General features: G+C 43.0%; 4 protein-coding genes across 4 annotated transcripts in view; 3 read left to right on the top strand and 1 right to left on the bottom strand.

The window, feature by feature from the left end:
• Window positions 1-13,059, top strand: part of LOC118933078 (olfactory receptor 52B6-like) — a 118,567-nt gene that overhangs the window by 29,391 nt on the left and 76,117 nt on the right. The gene's annotated exons all lie outside the window — the stretch shown is intronic.
• Window positions 1-13,059, top strand: part of LOC118933075 (tripartite motif-containing protein 6) — a 162,945-nt gene that overhangs the window by 29,384 nt on the left and 120,502 nt on the right. The window lies entirely within an intron of this gene.
• LOC118933079 (olfactory receptor 52D1) lies at window positions 2,606-3,629 on the top strand. The gene has a single exon (XM_036927055.2). The coding sequence runs from the start codon at window positions 2,673-2,675 to the stop codon at window positions 3,627-3,629; it is 957 nt and encodes a 318-aa protein (XP_036782950.2). The 5' UTR covers window positions 2,606-2,672.
• Window positions 6,870-8,393, bottom strand: LOC118933021 (ubiquilin-1-like). Its single transcript, XM_036926994.2, has one exon. The coding sequence runs from the start codon at window positions 8,391-8,393 to the stop codon at window positions 6,870-6,872; it is 1,524 nt and encodes a 507-aa protein (XP_036782889.2).

The raw sequence follows: 13,059 nt of genomic DNA on the forward strand, positions 1-13,059 counted from the left end.
AGGAAGTTCAGTGATACACAGAATTACAGAGAAAAGCAGAGGGAAAAAAAGAGAGAAAGTAAATGGGAAGAGAAAAATTACTAGATTTTATTTCCACTTTGCTTAAAAACTCCTTGTGGAAAATTTCCCTTCCTCATCCTTTTCAGCCCCTCCTTCCTCCTTCCCTGCGAATGAGCAGCATGGATCAAATCCCCTGGGCAGGCCCCTCCCTCCCGAGTTTCACACCTGAGTGTCACAGAGAGTCAATAAATAACCTCACTCAGCAAGTCCCTTGACTGAAGGAAGCAGGAAACCACAACTAAACTGAAACACTCTCTCAGCTCCCAGAACTGAAGACAGATCAGACATTTCAATCCATATTACATGCTCCGACCCCATTGTCCTCCAGATCACACCCATGCGATCTGCATAAAAACACAGCTCTCACATCCCTGGACAAACCACTGCAGCCAGGCACCCATCACCTGCACGAGCTGTGGCTCCACATGCTCTCCCACGTAGCCCACGCTCCCACCCGAAGCGCTTGGCGCAGAGCTCCACCTGTGAGCACATGCCACTCACACAGGTATGTTTTGGAAATGAGATTCCCCCAAAAAATATGCTCAGAGGAAGAACTCAAGAGTTCAGTTGTTAAAGTCTAAGTCTTTTAAGGGAGACCTCAAAACTTAGCCATCATAATGCTGAGTGGAACAAATGGAAGAATACCCCATTCTGCCCAGAGTGGTCCTCCAGCTCAGTGTCCTTTTCCCATTGTTTTCCTTGGCGGGCAGCCTCGCTTGTGCCTAATCTTTCTCTTACATCCACAGATGCTCATAAAGTAGCAGCTTCTTTATACAGTAATCATTTGAAATCTTCCTCCGCAAGCAAGAAAAGGCTGGGGAATGGGAAGAGAAGGTGATAGTGACTCCAGGTCTCCACTCTCCATCACCCAGGTTTCTTTCCTTTAGGGGCTGGGGCCGTCAGTCAAAGTCCCCAGGTGAGTAAGAGGGGCTCTCATTTTTATCTGTCTCTTTGGAGTCCAGATATTAAGTAAAGTGGTTGCAGCTTTAGATACACTGATATTAGAGAGCCTCTCAAGAAAAAGGTAGGAATTGCAGTGTTTGCCATATAAATGAACAGACAACTCAGTGAAGTAAAAGCATCAGACTTTGAATCAGGAGGCTCGTGACCTAATTCAGTTTTGACAGCAACAACCTGCTTTTGTGATCTGGACTTCAGCAGTTCACTGAACTTGGACTTCTCCTTGGTAAAATAGAGGTAAAATAATTATGATTCTCTCTCAGCCCAATATGTGGCTATGGGAAAAAGCTTGTAAAAATGGGTAGGACATAATCTTTGGTGTCTAAACCTTTTAACCCCATATGATTTACTCTTTGTTCCCCACAAAAACCATGTGAGATAAGTAAACCAGTGTCACCTTTTCCAGTTTATAAAAGAGAAAATTCAGTCTCAGAAAAGTTGTGGGACTTAGCCAATGCTAAAGAGTGAATAAGTAGAAAAGTGGGGACTAGGATTCTGGAGTCACTGTTTTTTATAAATAGAGACTGTCCAAAGAAGGGAAAGATTTTCTCAAGGACATTCAACATTCTTATGTCGGTTAAAAGTCTAAAGATCCAGACATCCTACAAAGGATTCCTTGAGGCATACGAGTTCACTGATGAATGATGTATATAGTACTAGCTCTCTGTAACAAAAAGTAATTTGCTCTCTTTTCCACGGTCTACTGTTCACGAACTCCCAGACACACCACTTACTCCCTCAGCCTGCCTCTGTCAGTACTTGGCCCCCTGGTCCGGCCACTACACCCACCCGTTACATTGGTGGGCGGGCAGGACTTGAGTGGCTTTGCCAGGGTGAGGGGCCCTCTCTTCCCCAGCTAGCATGTCTGATGCATCTCTTGCTTTCCTTCATGTGTGTGCTCAGATCACTGTGGATAACCAATTATGACAAATTTCAGTGTGTTCAGGTCACCTAGCCTCTTTATAGGCTCTTCAGATGACTTAAAAATAAGCCATTTGGTGTGTATCTGGGATGAAATGTTACAAACACAGATTAAATAAATAACACATCACAGCATTAGATCAAGAGGTCAATGGTATGTTACTAAGAGTTATAAGAATTGAATATTTTAGTAAATATTGATTAGATTTTGAAGTACAAACACACCCATGTTGTGTGGAGGTTGCAGTTCTATGACATAGTCTCAGCCCAAAAGGATTTGGCAAAGTAGTGGATTAGAGAGGAATGGCTTCTGGGAGGCAGAGATACTTGCCCTGATATTTACAAACTAGAAAGGGAGAAAATAAAGAAAAAACGTTTCCTTGAGCATATGGAATAGCATAAATTTTTTTTAAAAAGAGGCAAGAAAATTCCCTAGATGTATGTGGGAGAAAAGTCTGGAGGGATTAAACTGGGCAAATCCTTAAATTCTTAGCTTGAAGAATTCTTAGAGTATAAATATTTAGTATAGAAAATGTCAATGGAAAAAATTGATTATATGTGATAGAGTCTTTTAAGATTCTTGAACAAGTTGGTAACCACAAATATTTTTCTCAGCTTAAAAAGATTATTTCACAGAATGGCCAACACCTTATGTGAATGAACCAGACACCTGGTGTTACAGGGCAGGCGTACCATCACCCCTTGGTAGAGCCCTTTATTTGCCAAGCAGAATGTCAGCTTCCAACATCAGTGATGACAGTCTCCCAGCCACTCTGTACCTCATGGGGATCCCAGGGCTGGAGTGGGCCCACATCTGGATTGCCATCCCCTTTTGTGCCTTGTACGTGGTGGCGCTGGCTGGGAATGCTGCCCTCATTCTGGTCATTGTGACAGACAGCACCCTTCATGCACCCATGTACCTCTTCCTTTGCCTTCTCTCATTCACTGACCTGGCCCTCAGCTCCACTACTGTGCCCAAGACCTTGGCCATTTTGTGGCTTCATGCTGGTGAGATTTCCTTTGCGGGATGCCTAGCTCAGATGTTTTGTGTCCATTCTATCTATGCTCTGGAGTCCTCGGTTCTTCTTGCCATGGCCTTTGATCGGTATGTGGCTATCTGCAACCCACTGAGATATACCACCATCCTCAACCACACCGTCATAGGCAGAATTGGCCTTGTGGGGGTATTCCGTAGCATAGCTGTTGTCTCACCCTTCATCTTCTTGCTGAGGCGACTGCCCTACTGTGGCCACCGTGTCCTGGCACATACATACTGTGAGCATATGGGCATTGCTCGACTCGCCTGTGCCAGCATCACTGTCAATATTGTCTATGGGCTGACGGTGGCCCTGCTGGCCATGGGTCTGGATTCCATTCTCATTACTATCTCCTATGGCTTTATCCTCCATGCCGTCTTTCGTCTTCCGTCCCGTGATGCCCAGCACAAGGCTCTGAGTACCTGCAGCTCGCATCTTGGGGTCATCCTGGTCTTCTACATCCCTGCCTTCTTCTCCTTCCTCACCCACCGTTTTGGCCAGCACCAAGTCCCCCAGCATGTACACATCTTTCTGGCTAATCTCTACGTGCTGGTGCCTCCTGTGCTCAACCCGATCATCTATGGGGCCAGGACCAAGGAGATTCAGAGTCGATTTCTAAGACTGCTTCACTTGGGGAAAATGTCGATATGAATTCTGAGCAGAGGTTGGAGAACAGAAAAGTAAGTGGGTATGGTATCTGTGCAGATGCATTTACATGGATGGAGATCTCTGATATGAGTGGAATGTGTTTGCCTGGGAGGAAGCAAGGTTAGATGAATCTGAGATGTCAGGAGTTAACACTGAGCATGCCATATTCCTGCGGCAACTTCAGCAGCCCTGAGTGTCCCAGAAAGATGATAATATTTTTGTTTTTGGGAAACATTTTCAATTAGCAATAACCACATCTTGGGTAAACCTCATTAGCTACAGTACTGCTATAGCACAAAGCTCCTAGTATTTTTGCTTTTGCCTCAAAAGTATCTTACAACTTATGAAAGATCAGGTCAGTTCCTGTTCTTGAAAGGAGTCTGGGTTTCATAGTGAAGGTATTCTCCTGGGAGTCCAAGTAGAAAAAAAAGGAATGTTTGAAGTAAATTTAATCTGAATTTCAGTACTTTGGGTAGTGTTTAAGAACAGAAGGTGTAAAATCAGAGTAACTGGGTTTGAATCCTGGCTTCCCTACTTACGAGTTTTATGGCCTTGAACAAGTTGTTAAATCTTTCTATGCCTCCGTTTGGCTGACTGTTAAATGGAGGATAATGTTAATATCTCTCAATGTTGTGGGGAGGACTAAATGAATTAATGATTGTAGAAAACCTGAGACAGTGCCTAACATGTAAAACAATAAATAAATAGGAGAAAGTCCTGTAACCTCTCTAAACATTATTAGCCAAGTTATAACTTACTTAAGACTGTTTTATATGATTTCACTTCAGGGGGTTATTGTGCTATCTATGTATATAACAACTCTAAAATATTTGCCTAGTGCTTGGGATATGAGTAGTGCTTATTAGAACTGTTTTCTCCCATTCCTCCTCTGGTCTCCCATGTTGAGGATCCTTTCCTTTTAGCCATAAAATTATCCCTTATCAAGGACTCAGGGGAGCCTTCTCAGACTCCATGTGCCTTGTTTAATAGCCCTTCATTTCCTTAGCAACCCCAGTTCTAAAATATATAAAAAATGCACAGATACTCCTCCAAACAGTTAGGAAATACAGTTGTTATTATCTGCATTTTAAATTAAGTTCCTCTGATTCAGAAGGGCTAATAGTCCTAATTTTGCATTTAAATGGACAATACCTCATACACTACCCAGGATTTTATTTTATAATGGAAAGAAATTTGAGATCTGGATCTAGATAACCCTGGGATTCAATCTTGGCTTCCTTATTTACTAATAGCTGCATAAATTACGATATCCCGCTGAACTACCCCCAACCTTAGTTTTATCCATATTCCTGTGACAAAGGGGTTATCACAGTATGTGACATAAATCACTCAATAAAAATATGTGCTAATAGCATTTAGCTAACAATCCTTAATATATAAAAGTCTGCTATGTTTTATTGTATTTGCATCATCTAAAATAATCTGTAGTGTTTATTTACTTCTTGATTGATTCACTCATAGCATTCTAACACTTCATCACAGCAGGCATCTCGTCTGTGCCTTACAAATAATAAGCACTCAATAAATATTATGGAACAAATGTTGTGGACTCTACTGGTATGAATCACATTCTTTGTTGAATTAAAAAATGCATGATGTCTTCGTTGAGAAGAACAATGGCAGTGAATGCCGAGGGTCTGTCATAGTGTGTGACACCCTGTAGATATTCAGCAATTTAATTGTTGTTTATTTATTTTACACTGGGCTCTTCAGATGAGGGCACAACCCTAAGGATCAAGATAGAGGGAATGGAGAGTTTTTTAACTCAGGAAAATAACTACGAAACAAGTATCACAAAGTCCGTGGTTAAGACAAGAGAAGTGCCAGTTCTGGCCACTGGGTCTGGATCTGAATTTTTAGTCCCTGGTTTCCCCAAAGCATCTCTCCCAAAATGCTCCCCCACACCCCTCATCAGCTTTTCTCTTGTTACATGGTTACATATAGCCACTGGTCCTTGGGGCATCTTCATCTGCTTACATGGTGGGTCGCTTCGTTGATGGATCAGCACTTTACAGAAGAGAATGGAGTGGCTTGAGAGCACTGGTGACTTTCACTAGGGCATAGGGAAAGCAGGATTTAGAGTAAGAACAGGGGCCAGGGGAAAGATGTTGAGCTGTATTTGGACTTGCTGAGCCAGAGGTTCCTCAAGGACACCCAAAGGGAAGGCTGGTAGGCAGTGAAAAAGTGCAAATAGACTCAAAGATTTAGGAACCGTAAACATAGAAGTATGAGCCATAACCAAGGAAATGGCCAGACTCTTTGAAAGTTGAATAAAGAAGCATCAATGTAACATACTCTCAGGAAGCACTACTCTATAATAGATAAGAAAATAGATTAAATGAAGCGGCTTAAAGAAAGGTCAGTATATAAAATTCTGTAGAATGGGAAGACGAGGAATGAGAAGCAGTTTTGAGAAGCTGCACTATACCAGGGATGAGTGTCTGATTGCAGAGGATGGTGAAACATGGGCCCTGGAAGAGGAGATGCTTTCAAGAAATTCAGAGACAAAAGAAAAGATAAAATTTAGTAGTTGAGAAGGCAGCAGATTCAAGCATCTTGCCGCATAAAGGGAAGCAGCCTGCATAGGAAGACAGGGTGGAGCTCAGAAGTAGTGGAAGTTGATTATGATAATAACAGGATCCTGGCATAGGCAGTTACCAAAGGAAAAGCCCTAGCTGAAAGGGAAATTAAACATCTTTTCAACAGTATCAGGAGAACATGGTGAAAGAGTGGGTCGTCTCCAGAGGTTATAAAACCATGGCTTCTTGAGGGAGCAAAAGCCAGGATCCCTTCAGAGTCTCTGCATTTGGAATAGAGCTGGCTGTGATGATGATGGTAATGTTGGTGGGGACTGGTTTACTGATTGAGCAGGAGAAAGATATTGATAAAACTCAGGATTTCCCCACCTAGTGTCCAGATTTGGAGAATGCTCTGAGATATGGGAAGAGGGGAAGCCCAGACCCAAGACCATATAACATGATCAATCCCTCCCGGAAACTATATTTTCTTTGCCCACCTACCCCCAAGTTGACATAACACATGAGATCCAAGCAATCTTTTTAATGTAGAACAGGCTTGAGTAGTGAGGGAACTCCTGTTCAAGTGTGCATATGATCTGATTAGGAGGAAACTGCAAAAAAACTACTTCCCTTCCTCTTCCCTTCCGTTTTCCTTTTCCTTTTCTGCATGAGGTGGAGCCTTGTGGGCATCAGCTGGGGAGACCTAGGCCTCCTGTAGCAGGCTCTCAATGGCAGCATGAATGTCTCCACCTGTGTCCATGAGGACCTGCAGATTGGCCTCAAGATTAGCAAAACCCATGGCCTTCAGATGCTCCAGTTCTTGCTGGTAGAGGCCTTCAATGAGGGGGGATGAGAATGGTGCAGGTTGGATGAACTGGGAGCAGCCATTGGCCAGTGCATGGAGGAGCTGAAGAACAGCCCAGGTGGATTCCACTGGGTCTGTTCTGTGACCCTGTCCTCCACCCCTAGTTTCAGGGGTTCCTCTATCCCCATGTGGTCTACCTGGGCCCCATAAATAAGATCTCAGCCCAGGCACCTCCCTAGACAGTGTGTGCAGTCCCTTTTCTATCTGGATCAATGCCTGCAGTGCCCGTGGGTTGGTGAGGATGGGAAGTAGTGGCATATGGTATTGCCGGGGGCTGCCAGTTGCAAGCTGGTACAGCAGAGCTGGATTCTGCTGCAAGACATGCAAGGCTCTATGCAAGGCAGAGGGGGAGGGTCTCTGCTGACTGGTTAGAGTGGCTTTCCCTGTGGGCTCCTGGCTTTCCTGGGAGGGAAGATCCTGGCCTGGGGATAAGTCTGGCACACTGGTCCTACACCCTGAATTGGCCCAATTTGGGGCTGTGCCCTTGGCCTGGGCAGCACCTCCTGCACTGACCTCCTGTGCCAGTGGCCTGGTAGATACAGAGGCTGTAGAGATGGTGGTGTCAGTACTGCTGTGAGCATTGGCCTCCCTGCTCCAAGGTTCTGAACCTGGATTATGGCGTTTGGAGGCAACCAGTGGGGCCAGAGTGTAGAGCATGAGCTGCTGGATATCAAAGCAGACTGGACGCATAGCATTGTTACCACCTGGCACTGCCTTCAAGAGCTCGAGCCCGTGCTTGTCTGCCTGCAGGGGTTCCTGTTGCCGGGCTGGGTTCTGCAAGATTTCTCGAGGCTTAAGAGCTGGCTCAGGTTTCTTTCCTGGCCTTGAGGATTCAGAAACATGGCTAGCATTGGCTGTTTTCTCACTTGATAGGCCTTGAGCCATATCCAAGGACTGCACCACAGACTCAGGCACATCCATCAGTAGCTGAGCCAGCTGGCCAAGGAAGTCAGCCAGCTTAGATGAACTCTGGGCTAGCTGGCCCATTCTGGCTAGCATGCCAGCAGTCTCTGACGTGGAGGGTTCAGAACGATGGGTGCAATGGCCTGCAGGGCTTGGCAGGGTTCCTTTCAGATGGGTTCTCACCAGCAAGTGGACCGTAGTGCCATCAAGAATGCCACGCTGGCTTAGTTTGTCTTGATCCCGGAGGATCTTTCCAGTGTAGATCAGTACCAGTCGGTCAGCGTCACAGTTAAGGCGTTTGGAGATTTCTTTCTTAAAGTGGTGGACACTGCTATTTTCTGCCAGCATAAATTCGTGGCAGTCCCGTGGGGTCTCGACAGACACTCTAATGATGTGTGATGATAGCTCTCGGCCAGATACCAGCTGGCTGTCGCCTGCTTCTTCCCTAGCCCTTGCCATATTCCAAAAGAGGAATGTAGGGCCAGCTGAAGACCTGTAGAAGCCTAGATGTGACACTGAGCACACCTGGGCACAGGGCCCAGTGGGTCCAGTGATGTCCTCTTATCTACATCCTGCAGATGCCACTCCCAGTACAGCTGTGCAGCCACCGGTCCTCCATAGGGGCATCAGCAGCCCTTCTCCAGGCCAGCCTTAGGAGATATGGTGTCAGCAATGAGGTCACAGTTGAGAGGGACCTGAATGGGGGAAGGGCAGAGATCTCTACCACCTGTCTGAAGCTGGCTATCTACGATTTGATTTAAACAGTATAGAAAAAAAATTAAAATGTTCCTGTCTAGAAACATGTTTTGCACTAGCCTATTTGACTGTTGAAAATCATACCACTTAAGTTTGATAAATGACTGCTGCTGAGTACAAAAGGCTCTGTTTGAAGAACTGGCTTAGGAAATGATGATTCTAGTCACCTGTCTTCCACTAGATTACATAACCAGCCATGACCCAGTCAAGGCCACAAGTTACCTTGTCTATATTGCCAGTGCCTGAATGCCTCCTGCCCAGACCAGCTGATGGCCTTTCCCAGCCCAGGTATATGCTGTGCATCGGTGAGGGAGTCTTGTCCACATGTCCACTGAATTCTTCAGCACAAATCTCCTGGTTTATCCTTCCTGAGAAGCTGACCTCATTTGAAAGTTTCACATTGTACAAATATTTTATAATTTTAAAATACAATAAAATGATTTATTTTTTATTTAATCCACTCATAATTTCCTATTTAGAAAAAAAGGGAAATGGACTCTCTAGAGTAAAATAGCTCTGGTTTAAATCCCACCACCACCACTTCATAACCTTCACAAGTCATCTACCCTTTTAAGCCTTGCTTTTATCATCTATGAAATGATCATTTTTCGCAGATCTGTTTTGATGTTTCAAGACGATAGTTCATATAAAGTATTGTACTCCAAGGTACCTGGCAGAAAGCAAACATTTGTTAAATATTGAATATGCTATCAAATACTATAGTCCCTGCCAATCTTTGGCACACCCTGTGGTCAGACCTGGTGTGTCTGTCAAGGTTGACCAAATGCCAAGGAACATACTCCGCAACAGGTGATGGAGCCAACTCCAAATAGACTGGCTGGCAGGGGAAAAATGGTGTCCAGGAAGTCTGCTTTCAGACCAAGCACTCCAACCAGATTCAGTGAAACACTGACTTGAAGCATTTGATTTGAAGTTTATAACATTAAGATCTAATGTCCTGAGAACATACTGCATTCCCATATTTCTTCACAGAGATTTCCCATCCTAATGAGAGTTTCATTAGACATCCAACTGTGTGAAAGGTTCAGTATTATATTCAGTTTCAGTGTTTCTTTTCAGCAATTTCAGAAAAATCTAACAATAGCTTAATTGTTTTAGCCTGGAACTGTCACCTGGGTTAAGAGGGCTTCTGGACGACTATGCTGCCTGATGCATGGGCTGCTCTTGGAACTCCTGTTGCATGAGGAGTGTCTGATTCTGCCATGCTAGTGAGCTCTGTGTTCCTTTCTGTATCCTCTGTGTAAATTTGAGCCAAATGTGGCTTGTGATAATCTTATAAGTTTGTTGAATTAAACCCAAGAGACTCCCTAATGAGAGTGGCAGAGGCTACTTCCTTATCATCTTAGAGTACAATCCAAACTCCTGGTCTAGCTACAGAGCCTCTCATGGCTGCAACTCTTGACTGCCTCTTTGACTTCTAATGACTTCAACTTTCCTACAGAATATAGACACACTGGCCTCCCTTCTGTATCAGGAACAGGTTGAGTGCCTTCCCGTACTCAAAACCATTGCAGCCACTGTTCCCTAAGCCTTTAATGCATGTCCACCTAATCTTTACAAGGGTCATCCTTCTTGCCATCCAGATCATCTCTTAACAGAGACCTTCCCAACTATTCCCGATTTTATCAGTCTATTTTAATTATCTGTGTAGAACTTACAGTTATATCATGCTTCTTCTTTACTTATTCATTGTATTTTTCTGTCTTCCTCCACTAGAATATAAGCTCCATGAGAACAGGGACCTTATCCTTTTGTTACTGTTACCCCATTGCCAGCAGGAACTAAATAAAATATATATATAAAGGGAGAGAGGAAAGGTAGGACAGAGGGAGGTAAATTTGGGAGAAGAGGAGGTTGAATTAAAGACACAACAATGATTTACTGCCATGGGAGTTTATGGTGTTTGCTCACCTAAACATCCAGCAATAGGATGAACATAGAGCAAGCATATGTTAGAACCCTTTGGTGTCATGATAAATAGAATCATATACCATAGTGAATGGACTCTTTGCTCTCTCTCCACAAACCTGCTTCTCTCATAGCCTTCCCTGGCTCAGCTAATTTTATAAACAAGACAGTTAATGCCAGAACAGAACCTCAAACTTGCTGCTTCCTCCATTCCCCTTCCCTTCTATTAAGATTACCATTCATCTGGTTGTTAAGGCCCAAAGTACTGGAATCATCCCTGATTCCTTTCTTTTCACATCTGATTTCTCAGAAAATATTATGGGCTTCTTCCTCAAAATATACCTGAATCTGATCACCTCCACATTTTCAGTGCTGCCTGGTTTCCCTATATCCTCTCTTGCTCCATCAGTCACTACTTCCCACAATAGCCAAATTTATATTTTAAAAATATAGATCGGCTAATCTCATCTCTTTACCAAAATCACCAAAGGTTTTCCTGTTGAACTTGAATTAAATCTCAATGCCTTACCAAGATTAAAATGCCTTCATAATTTGGCCCATGCCTACCTCCCTGGCCCTGTTGCCCTTTCAAGCCTGGCTTTTATCATCTATGAAATTATCGTGTATATATATATATATATATATACACACATGTATATATATGTGTGTATATATACATATATATATATGGCTTTTAAACTGAGAGAACATCAAATTATGTTTTTAGAGAAGAGGTTTAACTATTTTAAGAGTAGAGGCTTTATGACTATTTTTCAACAATGCTTATGCTTGCTTGCATGAAAATCAACAAAATATCTAAAATAGGGATTCATAATGTAAATGATGACAGGACAATAATATCCATTCTGAATACATAACAGACAAAAATTTTCACTCAAAATAACAGAAAATGTAACATTTAAATAAACTCAAATGTGTAGAATTATATGAAGAAACTATAGTTCTTTAAAGAGAAACAAATTAAACTTCAGTGGAAGCATTCCCTATTCTAAAAGGAAAAACTGCCTACTTGAATTTCTCAGTTCTCCTCTAATTTATAAACATAACAGAAAGCCAATCAAGGTCGCATTTGGTGGACATCTATACAGTATATGCAAAAACAAAGTTAGACAGTGATATTTAGTTAAGAAACAATGAGTCAAGCATTAAACTTTGTGTCATTAAATATTTCAAAGTTAAAATAATTGAAGTTTGGTACTAGCAGATGTAAAAACCCATAAACACACATATACACATGTGTAGGATATGGTAAAGAACATATTTTAATCCAGTGCAGAGATTTGCAGGAGCCAGTGATACAAAAATTCCCATGAATTCCACAAACCCTGCCCTTCTTTGCTTTTTAAGGGTGAATATTAAAACACTAATAAACAATTTAGTGCAGTAGTAAAAAGTGTAGTCTGTGGAAGTAGACTGTCTAATTTCAAATCCTGGCTCCACTACATGGAACTAACTAAGCAATGTACTTCCCCTCTCCCTAGGCCTCAGTTTCCTACGTCTGAAAAATAGGGAAATCATACTACCTGCAAAAGGAAGAACTATTGTATTGTGTGGCTTCAGATGTAAAAGGCTTAGAACCTTCCTATATTCAGGGCATATAGGAAGCCTTGATAAGTGTTAAATGCTATTTAAATTTAAGTAGTGAAACCTTAAAATATCTAGAAAAAATGCAGGCCATATTTATGACTGAGGGGAATATCTGAAAAAAAAAAAAAGCTCACTTGTTTGGATAGTACCTTTTCCTTAAATTACTGTCCACCTGCCAGCTTTTGTGGTACAAACCAGCATTGCTGCTTCACTGCATTTTTGCTTTCTGCAAAATCTCTTGGTCTGAAGAAAGGCTGCATTTTCTTTAGGAGGAGTCAGGCACTTGGCCCAATGTGATCAAAATTATGTCTCTGCTTCTCTTCTCCTACCACACAAGTCCCTCATGTGGGGTCCTCCCAAGGCCCAGATATTTGACTTAGCCCTCTGCTGAGGACTGAAATTAGAGATTGCATTGTACCTCTCTCCCCTCCAGAGGCAGCCCCAAAGTTCTTGTTAGTTACAGGAGACGGAGAGGCAGGGTTTTCCTCGCCTTTCCCTTAGCACCACTAGAAACAGGTTCCTTGATCTGGATGAGCGCTCTCTTCCACACACCCCGATGGGGAGTGGAGGGAGTAGAAGGTATGTTTAGTGAGCTGCTCCACAGGAGGAGACCTAGAGTAGTTGGAGAGTTTTGCCCCAAAAACGTGTTTCATCTCTGAGTTACACACTGGTAGCTAAAAGGTAATGACAGTTGGTCCACTTACTGAATCTTGGGTTCCAGGCAGAGGTTCTGTTTCTCCAAGGTCCCAAAGGATATGATTCCTTTGGCAATTAAATATACTCTCTGATGTTTGACTGTGCATGACAGCCATGTTTACCATGGTGGTGTCCT

The sequence above is a fragment of the Manis pentadactyla genome, chromosome 9, assembly GCF_030020395.1.
Source record: "Manis pentadactyla isolate mManPen7 chromosome 9, mManPen7.hap1, whole genome shotgun sequence".
Classification (NCBI taxonomy): domain Eukaryota; kingdom Metazoa; phylum Chordata; class Mammalia; order Pholidota; family Manidae; genus Manis; species Manis pentadactyla.

What these genes read in the sequence shown, in the direction of transcription:
- LOC118933021 (XM_036926994.2), bottom strand. Translation starts at nt 8,393, where the DNA reads ATGGCAAGGGCTAGGGAAGAAGCAGGCGACAGCCAGCTGGTATCTGGC.
- LOC118933079 (XM_036927055.2), top strand. Translation starts at nt 2,673, where the DNA reads ATGTCAGCTTCCAACATCAGTGATGACAGTCTCCCAGCCACTCTGTAC.